The following is a 17,004-nucleotide window of genomic DNA, read 5'->3' as shown; positions in this document are numbered from 1 at the left end:
ATTATAGCTCACACTGAGGATATCTTATATTGGCAACATTACGGCAGCTACGACGGCTCTTGGGTTCCAACGTTGATTTTCAGCAGCTAATTGGCAGCCTTACAAAGATTCCTTGAATAGTAGTCGTTAATTTGACTGTATGTCTGGAAACAAAAATTAATTTTAATATCATTTAGTAAGCTTGTTGTTATTAGTATAATATTATTTCAGGCGTCGTTAGAAGTAATTTTGATATTATCGACAGTACTAGTTAGTTTACTAGTGAATAAGCACTGAATTTTCTCATAATATTTCACATATGTGTTATTTGAAATTCATTATATAATTACATTTTTCTTAAATACATTTTTTTAATGCCACAGGACAATCTTTACAACAGACGGCGTGTTTCTTTTATAAATTTGTAATGCATATATAGTTTTATTGAATAAAAATGTCTGTACATAGATTAAAATAAATAATAACTAATTCATCAAAACATATTTATTTTCCTATTTTTTTTTTATATAAAAACATATTATTATTGGTTAGCATTTACAAAGTTATTATTAAAATATTAAAAATATAAAATATTAAATTTTGTTTTAAAGTTAGCTGAGTTTAATATAATTAAAAATAGCACTAATTATTCCGCTTTATACTTAACATAAAATAGTTATAAATAGACTACTACGAGACGAATGCTAGAAAGGAGACGAAACGTGTAGGGGAGAGTATATACCCATAGGAACTTTTGAGATAAATAAAGAATGAATTAAACAACCATTATTATTGCTCTACCCTACGCAATTAAAATAACGTTATTTTTAATTTTGAAATTAAATTAGTTAAAGCTGAGTCGAGCAATGCTAGTGCATTGATTTTAATTGGTTGCATTACTTGGGACATTACGCTAAATTCAACAAGTATTTACGATGTAATAGATAAGAAATAAGTAAATATTTTTAAATCAACATTACAAGTTAAACTATCTATGTTATATCATATAAAAAAAGAAGAAAAGAAAATAAATCTTTGTTACATTATAAAGTAAGGGCTCATGCGGAGTTATTTTAAAATATCATTTCAGATTAGGCATCCGTAAACCTGTTGGCAAATTAACCGAAAAAAAATTAAATATTTAAATAATTTACTTAATAGACGTTTTACTCTAACACTCACATGAGAATATAAATTAATATTGGTAAAGTTATTTTAGGTGATAGTTATCGACGTCATGCTTGTTAGCGAGAGGTGGATGGCAATGGTCTGCTTCTGCGAGAAATTATGTCGCAGAAAGAGGCTGCGGAGCGGCGCGCGAGGAGAGCGCCTCCGTTGATCCGATCCACCGAAGAAGACTGCATGCATATGACTACATGCACAAGCGATCCCGTGATGCCCGCCGAAGAGACGGTGAATGTACCGCTGGTTTTTAGTGTCCCACATACTCCCCCACTTCATGTAGGGGAAACGCGTAATGTGTTCTTCCAGCGAGATAGAATTTTTTTTTTTGAAAAAAATGTATGTGATGTAAAATAACAAATTCGTTACAACACAGAAACCTTATTTCCCACATTCTCCCCTAACTGACGCTATATGACGAAAATATATTATTAATAGTATGAAAGCATGTCATAGTCAATACAGATACACAACCATACATACAGAGAACAATAAATAGGTTATTTTGTAAATATCATAAAGATACTTACATACAAACGCTTGCCAACGTCGTGAAGTTAGCCAAATGTCTTACTTTTCCCGTGACGTAATAATTTCGTGTGTCGATTCCATTGGCCTTGCTTCTTCAATTTTGCTCCTATTTGGCTGAACGCCATGCCCTAAACTACAATAAGAAACATGACTATTTAATACATTACTGGTTTCATATGGAAATGAATTTCCGTTTTATTAATATTAGCTACAATGAATGAGAAGCAATTAGAGATTTTCGTTGTTTATATATAATGAAATTGTTGGACTTTTCGCTAAAACGCATTGAATGCTAAAAAGTTGGACGTACAATAGCACAATTTAAACGATTATCTTTCTTGCGTATTTTAAGTTCACATAATTAATTCCATTATTGGAAAACTTATTTATCATCACAAATTATTATCCAAATTCAATTCACTCAAGTCTTGGGACTGAATTATAAAACCAGTTCCACAGAACCGAATTGTGGCATTTTTAGTGCTGACGACAATACGATCTAGTATATAAAATTTGAATTGCTTTTAGATTAAATAAAATGACGTGTTTCAAAAGATTTTATAAATAACTGACGACAAGTTTTCGCTGGAAAAATGCAATTACCCTCCTTCTCCCGGGTTTCTTCGACGCAGAGGGTCAGTGGAGGCACTCTCCTCACGCTCTCGTTCCGCGGCAACTCGGTAACTCTCGTTACGTCACGTTTTTTCTACGCCTTAAAGGATCTTTCGCTACAAAACCTAAACTTAATACCATGCTCTTCCTTTCACACACGCACTCACTTTTTCCACCGAAATTAATATTCAAACGCCCTTCTATGCACTTCCTAAATTAAACTGGTATAAAAAGATTTGTATATATGTATGTATTGTATTTAATATATCCTTTGTGTTGTAAAAAATCGCAACTATTTTATTATAAACAAAGAAATACATTTTTAAATGACTAATACATAAAACTTTTCGAGATCAATTCAATGACGTAAAAAATAAAACATTATCTTACAAATCCATACGAGCGTCTTTTCACTTCAGTGTACGTCACACTCGCCATGACTTTGAAATTGGTTCAGCAGCTTTTATTCAGTTGTGTTTCAGTTTGTTTCCGAACGCACGCGCAATGGACAAAGAACCACCCACAGCTTTCGAAGATGCTTTGGAAAAAACTGGTACTGTCATATTTATTTTGTTATTATTATGTAATTTAGCATTATATACTTAAAAACGAGGTGTTTACTAATTCTATAAGGTCGTTTTCTTTGCCACTGATTAATTGAACAATTATAAAGTGATTGTTGAAATCTAAGTTCAACTTTTTGATTTCGAAACATATATGCATTGTCATCTTCTTTGTATGTTTTTATTTATATTATTTGTAAAGTATCTTCTAGACTATAAGTGACTTTAAAGAAAGGAAAATAAAAACTACTAACAATGACTTTGAAAGTAAAGTTCATCAATTTTTATATTCGCCAACAACGATACAGTTTTGAGGTCCAAAATGTATGTTGTATAAAGATGAAAATTGTGTTTTAATGTACAAGAATTAGGTTGTATTTTGAATGGTAAATATTGATTATTATAATATAAAACATTTATCGTTACAAAAAATATAATATACAGTTGTGAAATCTGAGCAGAGTTTTCTTGAACATTGATTAAAATAAGCGGATGTTTGCGATGATTACGAGCTATAATTCTGGCGAGTTCAACCACTGAGCTTTCACTTGAGTTTATGACTGTTTTATTTGTGTTTATAAATCATTTAATTTTTGACGGAAAAGGAAAACATCGTAAGGAAATGTGTGGGTCGCACGTAGTTCTGATAGAATTATATCCATCAACACCGAGTTGAGCAGCGGTGGAATAAGCTCAACGGTTAGTTAGAACAGCTTTTGCTCAATAGTGATACGTTTATGAGCTGTTATAATATTGTAACTATAATTGCTTATAAGAGTCAAAATAAAAAGGTCATAAGTGACTATTAACGTTAGATCAACTAAAGACTTTAAAGTTCACTAGATATAGAATTGAATTGATGTACTATTAAACAGGTCAGCACAGATGCGGGAGCGATATAACATTTTAGTTTTTAGCTTTGATACCTCGATATTGTAATTACGGTTCTTCTTGCAATTATCTATGACCAGTTATCGTTAAAAGCCGAGATGGCGTATTGGTTAGAACGCGTGAATCTTAACCGATGATCGTGGGTTCAAGCCCAGGCAAGCACCACTGAATTTTAATGTGCTTAATTTGTGTTTATAATTCATCTTGTGCTTGACGGTGAAGGAAAAAATCGTGAGGAAACCTGCATGTATCTAATTTCATTGAAATTCTGCCACATGTGTATTCTACCAACTCGCATTGGTGTAGCATGGTGGAATAAGCTCCAAACCTTCTCCTCAAATGGGAGAGGAGGCCTTAGCCCAGCAGTGGGACATTAACAGACTGTTACTGTTACTTACCGTCAGGTAGTCTATTTGCTCTTCTGCCTTCCTAAAATATTTAAAATATGGTTACATTTGGACAGTAACAACATTTTAGTATATTCATTCATATTTATTGAAAAACTTCATTTTACAGATATATTTTAATCTTAGTTAAACAATAGTAACTAATATAATATTAAGAGTATATAATAAAAGTGATTACTTTGTGACTGTACTAGTTTTAACCGCATCTCATACATACAAATTCGACTTGTATATTATATTCCTATTAGGAAAAGAGATAATATTATAACAATGGTAGCCTTCACTAAAGACATATTTACACTGGCTCACTAAGTCTGCACTAGAACAAAATGGTTGATGGTCATGGTTTTCGGACATGAAAGATAACATCAGTGTTACAATGATAGTTAAGATAAAACTACTTGTATAAATAACGATGTATTTATTACCATTAATTTTTATTTCATTTTTTGTTTTAAAATACAAGATTTAGTTCTATTTACTTAACAGATGTTAAGTAAATTAATCAATTCTACTTCGTCTTTCATTTCTTGCCGCATTGTATTCTGCAATGTAATTGTGTGCTGATTTAAATACTATTTTGTTTCTTTTAATATTATTTGGTTTCAAATTCAACGATGCTACTAAATAGAAAAAAGAGCCGAGATGGCCTGGTGGTTGGAACACGTGAATCTAAACCGATGATCGTGGATTCAAAGTCGGTTTATAATTCATCTCGTGCTTGACGGTGAAGGTAAATATCGTGAGGAAACCTGGATGTGTCTAATTTCACTGAAATTAGACACATGCCACATGTGTATCACACCAATCCGCATTCGAGCAGCGAGGTGGAATAAGCTCCAAACCTTATCCTCAAAAAAAGGAGAGGAGGCCTTAGCCTAGCAGTGGGACATTCGTAGGTTGTTACTTCACCTTTTTTGCTTACTTAATAGCTAGAATTTTTATTCTCAAAATACGTAACTGTCAAATAACTCGTGAAAATTAATAAATTTCGACCTCACGGACGAGGTGTTAGGTAGTAACACGATCATTAACAGTCGTTACGGTGATACATATGAAGATCGTTGGAAATGTTGACAATCGAATTCATAATAGCTATTGTTCCTGATAATTCTTACAGTTTGTGGTCGATTTGTGGTGTTTCAGAGATCACACGTGACGTAAAGTTTATTTTTAATGTACTATCTTGTTCCTCGGTCATTGTTATTCAATGATCAATTGATATAACGGAAATAAATCGAAGTATAAAATTTACTATGCTTTTCTATTTTAGACAGCTTACTTGATAACTCATAAACTCTTTTCATGCCTATAATTTTATGTCTATAATTTTTTATGTATTTTTCCTTACTCTTCATTTTAATGAAAAACAAAAACCAAATAATATAAAAATATTCCGTACCATTTTTCGAGCGCGGTTATGTGGGTATAAAAAAAATTACCATGTTCTCGCGGTTGAAGCTTGCAAATTTTATGTAAATGCATAATAGACACACAGTATTAGTATAGACTAACATTATAAATGCGAAAGTAACTGTCTGAATCTATATTCAAATAGGCTTTTGTAAGCATTTACGAATGTCTTGTTATAGGATTCAATTGAATAATCCCGGGACATTTTTCACACACGACCGTCTGATCCCAAACTAAGCAGAGTTTGTTCCATGGAAACCAGACAACTGATATACTACATAAACTACTTTTCTTTTGTAAATACATACTTATATAGATAATTAAACCCAGACCCAGGACAAACAGACATGTTCATGCACTCAAATGTCTGTCCTGGGTGGGTACCGAACCGACAATTTTCGGCTTGAAAGGCAAGTGTTTACCAACCACGCCAACCGGCCCGTCAAAGTCATGTCAAGCTAATGTCTCAGCTGGGGTTAGAATGAAGGTTATTGTTTTTAATTAAACTCACTAGTAAGCTGTTAAATAACCAAAATTTAATTGTTTCTTTTTACTAATAATAAATTACGATTAATATAAGGATATAGCTATAATTATACTGGATTATGTCTATAATTGTTTTTGGCGAATAATTCAATGTATTCTACCTTGGCTTGGATATTTTAGTATTTAATCTCTTATAATATAAATATATAACGTTAAAATTGATTCCGACGAAGTCACGGAAAATAGTTAGTATATTAATTTTTTTTTTTATAATTTACGTCGTATTGAAAACAAATGTTCTCATTTGCGAATAGTGTTTCATATTTAAGGTCTTTTATCATAAATGTATAAAGATCAATATTTAACGTACATATGTTGTGATCAATGTACCATTTTAAAAACATATGTATAACAAATTACATATATTACTACTAACTATTAGTAACTTAAAGGTAAGTTAAGTTGCTTCTTTTAAAGTTATTATGTGTACCGATAACTCGTTTTATATTTGTGTGTACTAAGTTTCACATGATTTATTTCTAGTATATGAAGTAAATTGCTCCAGTTGTTTGAACAGCTGAAGCTGAACCGAAATTTAGGGTTTTAGGTAATGTTGCTTAACATTATTTGTGCTTATAATTCATCTCGTGCTCGGCGGTGAGGGATATTATAGTGAAGAAACCTGCATGCGTTGGGTGGTAACATGTGAATCTACTTATCCTAACCCTGTGCTCCTAATCTTCTCCTTAAACGCAAATGATGCCTTAGTGCAGCTTTAAGATATTTACAGGCTTTTATTAAATAAAGGCGTTTAGTAAATTAAATTCTAATTATAAACACATTAGGGATGTGAATTTCATTTGTGCTGCCACGATTTGGATTCGTGATCTTAAGTTACGATCCACTTTTGATATCTACTAAGCCATCTTAGTTCTTAAAATGTAAATTAAATGCAATGTAATTTGTAAATACGGAGACAGACTGTCAGTGAAGTAAGTGGTCACCACCGACGATTGACACTTTAAGAAATATTATCCATCCCTTACATCGCCAATGCGCCACTAAAGTTGTTGTTGTAACTGGGAACTAAGATGTTATGTCCCTTGTGCCCCTGTTTACACTGGCTTACACTTTTATAGCGCACCTGTGTTTGCGCACACGCTTGTGCCCGAAATAACACGTCTCGCGCGGTTTTCATTTTTGAGAACGGTTGTCATGGTCATCATTGTCCTTAAAATTTCAAATGAGTGATATTTTATTTTTTTAAAACCTTTAGGTAATGGCTTGTACAACTTCCTTCTGGTTCTCACTTGTGGGCTGATACTTCTCGCGATCGGCGTGGACCTCTTTGGCTTCGGACTCGTGGTAGCAGCCGCCTGTGACCTCAATATCACCGTCTCTCAGAAGGGAATCTTAACATCACTGCCCTATGTTGGTAAATAGTTTCATAAATTATTATAATTAAATTTTCGAACTTTATAAATCTTATCTGTTACTAATTGGTACACAGACAGAGTAACATCTGCCAGCTTTTGCTATAATAATATAATAGCCTCAAGATACAAAATTAAATAGTTTTAACATATTTATATGTTTTTTCTGGTAATTTCAATAAAAACAAAAAGTAACGTATGTTAAAACGTATGGTAATCTAGAGCTAATTACATTAAGCTGAACGTGACAGTATCCAAGATATTCTTATATATCTCAATAGCACACTGGTATATAAGAAAAAGGAACATAAATGAAGCTTTAAAAACAACTAGCTAAGTTTTAACTTCAAAATATAATAATTGACTATTACAACGTAGAAGTTCTAGAGTTTTTTAAAACTATGATATTTCTTTTCAAGTAATATTTTGTTTCCAGGTATCCTGCTAGTGTCCTTCCCGTGGGGCTACATCTCCGACACTCGGGGCCGTAAATTTTCACTCATGGTGTCCGTCCAAGCTGCCTTCGTGTTGTCCTGTCTCGCCAGCGTCTCTACCAACTGGTTGTTCCTCGCTCTGATGAAGTTTTTCTCCGTTTGTTTGTATGACTATTTTATAATCATTTTTATTTATATATTTGATAAATTATGCTGTATCCCTGGTCTACTACTGATATAGAAATATACTTTACTCTACTTTTTACATAAAGAAAAAAAAACAATTACAAAACTTTATATATAACTTTGGCGATCTTATCGCTACATAGCGATCTCTTCCAGGCAACTGATGGGATATGGGGTGAGTGGTGCTGTAATAATAAATAAATAAATGGTCGTGTAATAAAAACAAACTAATAAATAAATGTTGATATAAATAAAAAATAAAGATATATCAATAAATAAATTATAAATCAATACATACAAAAATTACAAATATATAATATGAATACAATACACAATAAATATATATAACGGGACATCGGGAATAGGGCTATCGTATCTAATTGTTAACTCGTGAATTCGTTAGCACGGGAATCCATGGTGGGCGTTATGCTTAGAAAACGTTAAAATAAGTGAACTGCAACGTTGACTTTTGTCACTATTTTAATTACGGACACTTCGATTTCTTATACAATGAGGGATTACATTAATAATTAGCGATTTAGAGCCATTGGGTTTGCGAAAGATCACCGCGTACAATCGCCGTCCAACCAACCAACCAATCTATGATTGACATGACGTTCGCCCGTCGTGACAAACGCAACTCTATTCGGATTATCCGCTCCAATAAACGAAACAGAATAATTATATATAAAAACCAACGATAATAAAATAACAAAATAAATTAAAACTAAATTAACTGAAAAAATTTCACGCGCCGACATATATATTGAGCCAAACTTTGATCATCTATACTCTTGTTCAAAATATTTACAAACTGCAACTACATAAGGAGCTATTAATACATGAGTCATATCTATTTATAACTTGTTAAAATAATTACAAACTCGAAACGTACCGTAACATCACTATCAACAATAGTGCTGTTTTTTTAAATAATATACATAAGTAATTGAACACTACCATAGACATTGGCGCTGTGAGAAATTTTAACCTTCTTTCATTGCCAATGCGCTCTTATGTTACTAAGATGTTATATCCCTTGTGCCTGTAGTTACACTGGCTTACTCACCCTTCCAACCGACACAAAAATAGTAAGCTAAGTATTGCTATTTGGCGGTAGAATAAGTGATGGTGGTTCCTACCCAGATGAGCGTGCACAAAGTTAATATTTTGTTAAAAGTACAATAACCTAGCTTCGAACTAATATATTTTACTGGTGGTAAGGCTTTGTGCAAGCTCGTCTGGGTAGGTACCACCCACTCATCAGATATTCTACCGCAAAACAGCAATACTTGATATTGTTGTGTTCCGGTTTGAAGGGTGAGTGAACCAGTGTAATTACAGGCACAAGGGACATAAAATCTTAGTTCCCAAGGTTGGTGGCGCATTGGCTATAAGCGATGGTTGACATTTCTTACAATGCCAATGTCTAAGGGCGTTTGGTGACCACTTACCATCAGGTGGCCCATATGCTCGTCCTCCTTCCTATTCTATAAAAAAAAAAAAAAATTATTTAAATTATCAATGGTTAAATTTTTCTTATTGAAACATTTTCGTCCCGTCAATTAATATGTTCATGGCGTTTTAACAATGGAAAAATACGAAGCAATTAATTCATGATTTCATTAAATTGACCCACATTAATTGAACTATATAATTATTTCAACAACAGTGTAACAGGACCCATACCAATCAACCATACATATATTATTGTCGAGATCAAGTGACCCACGTGTTACTGAAGAAATTAAATGGTCGGATGGAAACAACAACACGTTTCTATAATGTGTATTTAATTAAATCTGAATTGTCGTTAAGAGAACTATTGTCTTTATATGTGGTAGCTTTAGTTTCAATTTAACAAAAATTGTAAAATTACAAATTATGTTTTCAAAAGTAAATTGCGATTTTTCAGGAAATACGATATAGATAATAATGGAAAACATTATCTTAATAAAAAAATTAAGCCGAATCCATAAGCTGTGATGCACGAAATAATTTTATACATAAATATATTACACCAAAGCAATTGCTCATTTGAAATTATAAGAGTATCCGAGGGAACGCGCTTTGCACTTTTTTTTTTTGAAAAAAAAATTGCTTTTTTATAAGCTTAAAAAGCAAAATGTTATTAATATGAATCATAAGAGGCTTTTCTGAAATACAAACAAAACAAATTATACACAAGAAATGCTCATTTAGTAAATATAAATTAAGTAAAGTATATTTATATATTTTTATTGGGCGTTTATATTTATACCCATTTCACTGATATTCTCCATAACTCCACTTTAATAAAAATTAAAATAATTAAAAATAAAATGTAATAATTTTAACATAATGTTATGGTAATCCTTTTTCTATAACATACGTATATAATATATGCTTTTGTTTTTCATTTCATCACTTTGACAGTGTTCATTCGGAAATTATATTCAATTTTTTTTTATCACTATCATAAGCTCTTTTGTATTTGAAACTTTATTACAATAATAAATATATTTTAGTTCGCGGGTGATTAGTTAAATAATACTGTGTCATCTTTTGAATGTCAAATCAATAATGATAGTATCGGAATCACTGCCTTATAAGAATTGTTTAGCGGGTAATTAGTTAAATATTGCTGTCTTCTTCTTTCGAAAGTCAAACCAATAATGACAGAAAGAGAGAAATCAGTGTTTAACTGATCAGTCGCTGAGCAAACTTTATAAGTAAGGCCATTATTATCAGTCGCAACTATTCTCACAAAAGTTTTTAGTTTCTACGTTGACTATCAAGAAGTAAGTTCAATGTTTCTACATTGAATAAATTAATTTCAATTGAATAAGTCTTGTCGTGTTTGATCGAACAAATGATTCTAGCCTTGGTGTTTATCGTTAATATATTAAAAATGTTTATTTTAAATATTTTCAGCTCATGCGCAGCTAATTCCGCTACTTATACTCTAGTTGGAGAATCATGTATCAAGCGAGTAAGAAGCAAGTATATGCTGTTAATGACTTGCCTACTTATCTTATCACCAGGAATAGGAGCGAGTAAGTTTAATATTCGTATTACTTTAAATTAAGTGAATATTTAAATTATAAACGTGATAGATCAAATTTCATTTGTTGGTCAACATTACCCTGAAAATAAGTACGATAAGTATTTTCTGACACGCACCGCTAAGGTCTGGAACTCCATTTTCCACACCACCTACAATATCTGACGAGCCGTTTGGCGTGGTTGGTAGGTACCTGCCTTTCACGCCGAAGGTTGTGGGTTCGATTCCCACCCAGGACAGACATTTGTGTGCATTAACATGTCTGTTTGTCCTGAGTCTGGGTGTAATTATCTATATAAGTATGTATTTACAAAAGAAAAGTAGTATATGTGATATATCAGTTGTCTGGTTTCCATGGCACAAGCTCTGCTTAATTTGGGATCAGATGGCCGTGTGTGAATAAAGTCCCAGGATATTATTATTATTATTAATATCTTCTCGGCAAGCGCGCTCCACCTTAGACTGTATCATCACGTTCCATCAGGTGTGATAACAAGCGCTAGCTTACACATTAAAAAAAAAGTTAACAAAAGATACATTGATAACTAATTCAATCAGATTTTGTTGGATAGATTTTATTGAAAATTTCTGACGATTCGCTTACGATTCAGCAGTTTATTGATAAAATCTACCCGTGTAAACACGGCTTATGGTATGATATTATGTCTATTTCATTTCATAATGAACGTGCTTAATAAATAAACAATAATGGCCTCACTTATAAACGTTGCTCAGCTGCTATTTAATTAAACACAGATTTCACTCTTTCTGTCATTATTGATTTCACATTTGAAAAATGAAGACAGCCTTTTTAACCAACCACCTGGTAAAAAAGTTTTATAAGTAAGGCCGTAAATTATATTACATAATATGGTTATATATTTATATAAAAAGCTGAAATATTGTAATTATAGAATACGTGTATTTTAATTTGTAGGACGTTAACTAAATAGACCATCTGATGGTAAGTGGTCACCATCCATAGATATCGGGATTGCTAGAAATATTATATATCTCACCGTAATTTTTTAACCATATCAAATTGTATATTTTTTATTTCAGTTTTAACGTACCCGACACTTTTATTAAACTTTAAGTCTGAAATACCCTTACTTGGTATTAATTTTACACCGTGGCGTCTCCTAATCATCGTCCTGGCGATACCTTCAGGGATTGGTGGTGTCGCTATCTGCTTCTTTCACGAAAGCCCTAAATTCTTGACAAACTGTGGTCGGAACGACGAAGCAATAGAAGTATTAAGATCCATGCACGCTATAAACAATCGTTGTTCTAAGGAAAGTTTTCAAGTATGTAGTAAGAGAAATTTTCAAGTACTGTTTAAGTGATAGTGACTGCCTCTTTGGTAGTGGATAGCGTATAAGATGTTCAAGCCCAGGTCGGGCCAGTACAATTTTTTTTATAGTCGTGAAATTACCCCTTCCTTCATAAGTCTATGCGTGCTGGCCCTCGATGTCGACGCCTAACTGTGACATCAATTCCATCGCGCACAAAGTAATTTGGCAACTCCTTTCTTTGTCGCACTTTCAAAAAATTGAATTCCTTTCCAGCTCATGTGTTCTCCTCCTCTTACAACCCGGGTTCCTTTAAACGAGGCGTGAAGAGGCATCTTGCGGGCCATCAAGGCGGGGGCGGCTAGTGCAGAACATTCTTCCGGACTGTACTGGCCGTCGTCGCGCTTGGACTCTACTACCCTTTACCATCAGGTGGAGTAGAGTCATTTGCCATCCCGGCCCATATAAAAAAAAATCTCAATAGCGAGCTGTTATACGTTAATGTGGGGCTTAACACAAGGGAGCTATCCATTTACAAACACATTTTGAAACATAAGAAAGATTGAAGAAATATTAATGGCCGAATAATGAACAAGCCGTCCTGTTTGCAATAAAATGTTATATGTTTTGGAAGTGTTTATGCACTAATACTCCAAGGTCCAAGGTTTTCAATTGTAAATTAGAATGATTCTTAAATTTTCAGATAACGTCTATATATTTGGAAGATGCAGTATCAACGAAGCAGACCTCTTTATTTCGTGCTATGTACGAGCTGAGTGCCCCTCTTTTCCGACCGCCTATGCTATGGAGGACATTACAACTCTTCTTTATTGTAGCTGTTGTGTATTTTACGTAAGAAAAAATTGTAATATAAAAATTGCTCAGCTCTCGACTTCGTACTAGTTGTGCAGCTAATATATATTTTTTGTCGCCTATGATGACATAGCAGGTTTTAGCAAGAATGGACGGTAAGAAATTCGTGCCGTTTGAATAATAATGTCCTTCAGGCCAAGTTTTGTTTGTTTTGTCAAACTGTGTATGCAAATATCTATCACTACTAAAATCCGATAGAGCAGTAATACGAGGGGAAAGGGATTTGACACAGATAACTCTGTTAACATTGTTAATATATGGTAAAATCAAAGGCATAAAAATCTGGCAACTTAATTGTTTTCCACAAAATATAGAAATCGCATGGTTATATTTTATTATTGATTTCAGTAATAACAGCCTCTTAGTATGGCTGCCCTACGTCATGAACCTCGTGAGGATGAACCTGAGTCAGAACACAACCGCCACCGGAGATATCTGCACATTGATCTCTTTAAAACAGGAGTTAATTACCGCGTCTACCAACACTACTATAAAAGTGGTAGGCTTTCAGAAATATTTTATCGAAATTTCTAGTTTCAACCATTTTGAAAACTTTACTTTGATTTCATACTTTTATATTGGTCATCAAATCCAATCAATTAGCAAAAGTATTCCCACCCCATGATTTGTGTTTATAATTCATATCGAGCTCGATGATGAAGAAAAGATTGTGTACTTAAAGCTGAGTGTGTCGGATGAACAACGTAGAATTATATCCAAATATTCTTAAGAGAGAAGAGGCTGTTACTTTACTTTTAAATTATTTTCATTTCAGTCGCCAGATATCTGCCTCGGATACATCGAAGACAATGTGATCATAACGTTATTCACCGCTCAATGCATTTATGCGTTTCTTACCTTCGTGATCTCGTACCTGATGAAATGGAGGCGGATTGTATTATTGTCAATCTTATGTATTTCAACTGTAAGCGGAGCCTTACTCAGCTTAATGCCTGAGCCCATTTCAAGTGTGTTTCTGTTTATGGTGTTCACTTGTACCAACCTCGGTATGGGGATACTAGCTTCGTATTTTGTTGATTTATATCCCACTTCTTGTAGGTAAGTAGATAATAATTTATCTAATATGTTTATAATAACTGAAGTGTCTGTGTGTATTGCCTAATAAGTTCAATTTGTTACAAATAAAAGTATTTGGCTGTTGTAGAATGCTTTACACGGACAACAATTCCTCAGACGATATTTTTGCTAATAATCTTGATATCGTTTTATTTCAGGGGTATGGTAGCATGTTTAAGTATTATGGTTGGTCGGACCAGCACGTTTATTGGTATCAACGTCGTCGGCAACCTCATCTTCTACCACTGCCATATCACATTCTATATGTGGTCGCTCCTCGTTTTTAGTTAGTATTTATCTATAATTTTTTTTAAATATCTATATACAATAGTTATCTCGTAGATATAGTGGCTAGTTTACAAAGCTAAGATCCTAAGAAACTAGGTTCAAAGGATCAAATCAAAAAACACACGTACTACTTGTATCTGCACTCTCTCGACTGGAGAGAGTGCAGATACTTCACTATTTAATTTATTTTTATACATTGATTTATTTTTATTTTCAGGTAGCGTTATAGCAGCTTGGTTTCTGCCTCCAGACAAGCCTTTGAAGAATTGAACTTTTTAACATAAATATATTTAATTATTGCCAATTATATGATCTGTGATTTAGTGTAATTAAGAATATAGCTTTGTTATTTACCTAGTTAATAATTATATTACATTATTAAGATTACGTTAAATAACATATAATAATTGATTATATTTTGCATATGAAGCGAGAAATCCATGCAATATGGAATAAAATGTTGCTAATATTCAAAGTCGAAATATATAACGTTGATGTAGTGATTTATATTTTATTTAGTCGTCTTTTCCCAAGTCTTACTTACTTAGTCTTATTATTATATGTCACTTCGAGGTATCAGCAGAGCCGACAAAAAATCACCAATGTACACTAAAATATGTTGCAGTTAGCTAATTTCTCTTATGATTGACCGCTGTGGACATTACAAGGAAACTACATTTAAGGTGTCATAGAGATATTTTTTATTCATTTAATAATAAATATATTCTTTTATAAATACATACGTTAAGTATATAGCTCTAAAAATAGTATAATATACCGTTATTTTTTTGTATAATAATATCAAATATGCTTTTCAAACCCATGTTAAAAATGAGATTTATAGTTAAATCCAGTTATACCAATAAATAATGAGTTACGCGCATTATGATAATTTTGGGATAGAAATTTTTATTTTCAAATTGTAATTGTTAAAACAGCAATTATAATCTTGTAATCATTTTGAATTTAAGTTCCTTATGTTTGAGCTAAGCTTCACAATTATGTAAATAATTACTTAACAATTTATTAAAACATATATATATATATATATATATATATATATATATATATATATATATATATATATATATATATATATATATATATAGTAATTAAGTTATGGCTTCATTAATTTTGGTATAATTGAATTAAATAATGGTTCATAATTATAATTTGTTTGAAGATTTCTTTTAACAAATTATACATTTGACTTAAATCTAACTTTTCGAAGGAGTCAACTAAATACTAGGTGACTATAATTGTCATGTTCATATTTATTTAATATGACCAATAATAATTCTATATTTGAATTTAACAGCAATAATATAATTACATGTTTATATCACATGTAAAGCATGTATTATAATATGAATAATACAAATATATAGATCGATGAGATACGTATTTAGTTTAACTTAGTTACAGACTGTCCTACGTTAACGTTGCTTGGTTAAACATTTATTTGTCTCTTTCTATTATTATTAATTTGACAATCGAAAGAAAAAGACAGCATAGTTTAACTTATTACCCGCTGAAAAATATTTATAAGGCCATAAGTAATTAGTGTAGCTTATTTTGATGTTCTTATTATGCATTTATCATAAAATGACTGCGAATATGCATACGTCTATGGAAAGAAACACACTAGCGTTTGTCTTTTCGTGACTCTGATGCACCAGGAATATTTTTTTTCAGCCTTCTGCTGTCCACTGCTGGATGAAAGCCTCCCCTATAGAACGCCAAACATATCGATCTTGGGCAGTCCGCATCCATCCCGTACCTGCCACCTTTTTTAAATCGTCGGTCCATCTTGTCAGCATAATATATGATTAATATATATATATCTTTGTTAGAGATAAATTATCGTCATGTCGTGATGTGTTGTGTCGTATCTTCGACTGCAATGGGAGGCTATGACACGTCAAGATACGACCGGCAAATGTGTTTCCGAATTCGCTTGGCTCGCGCTTTTATTCGTTTAAGGTAATGACGCTTGAGCGCAAAAAAGAGCTTGTTGAATCGTTAATGAAAGAAGAATATGTATATAAATGAAAAATACTATCAATTAATAACAATGACTGCTTTGAACTGAATATTGTGCAGGTACGTTTCAATGATGCAAAGTCTAACACTGTTTAAAATAACGTCACGAAGTGCTAGTGTGTTTCCGCCTTAAGACAGCCCTTATCAGTTTTATAATGGAATTATTATAAGTTCATTGACAACTTTTTTTTTCGTTTGTAAAATGTTTCATAACATTTTAAAATTAATATTAAATATTATTTATTTAACATAATATTCTCATTTTCATCAT

The 17,004-nt window shown here is 32.3% G+C and overlaps 1 protein-coding gene across 1 annotated transcript; it reads left to right on the top strand.

Moving 5' to 3' along the window:
• The first annotated feature begins 2,770 nt into the window (after positions 1–2,770).
• Positions 2,771–15,193, top strand: LOC126773020 (synaptic vesicle glycoprotein 2C-like). The gene is made up of 10 exons (XM_050493638.1): positions 2,771–2,857; positions 7,341–7,499; positions 7,934–8,096; positions 11,031–11,152; positions 12,223–12,467; positions 13,156–13,304; positions 13,674–13,824; positions 14,101–14,384; positions 14,561–14,688; positions 14,908–15,193. The coding sequence occupies exons 1-10, from the start codon at positions 2,809–2,811 to the stop codon at positions 14,958–14,960; spliced, it is 1,503 nt and encodes a 500-aa protein (XP_050349595.1). The 5' UTR covers positions 2,771–2,808; the 3' UTR covers positions 14,961–15,193.
• The last annotated feature ends 1,811 nt before the right edge of the window (positions 15,194–17,004 follow it).

Source organism: Nymphalis io, chromosome 13 (genome assembly GCF_905147045.1).
Source record: "Nymphalis io chromosome 13, ilAglIoxx1.1, whole genome shotgun sequence".
NCBI lineage: Eukaryota > Metazoa > Arthropoda > Insecta > Lepidoptera > Nymphalidae > Nymphalis > Nymphalis io.
The sequence above is the reverse complement of the archived record's forward strand: the minus strand, read 5'-3'. Positions and strand labels throughout refer to the sequence as shown.

What these genes read in the sequence shown, in the direction of transcription:
- LOC126773020 (XM_050493638.1), top strand. Translation starts at nt 2,809, where the DNA reads ATGGACAAAGAACCACCCACAGCTTTCGAAGATGCTTTGGAAAAAACT. An exon ending in GTAGCTGTTGTGTATTTTAC is followed by an intron (nt 13,305 to 13,673) that starts GTAAGAAAAAAT and finishes TATTGATTTCAG; the next exon opens with TAATAACAGCCTCTTAGTAT. An exon ending in CCAACACTACTATAAAAGTG is followed by an intron (nt 13,825 to 14,100) that starts GTAGGCTTTCAG and finishes TTTTCATTTCAG; the next exon opens with TCGCCAGATATCTGCCTCGG.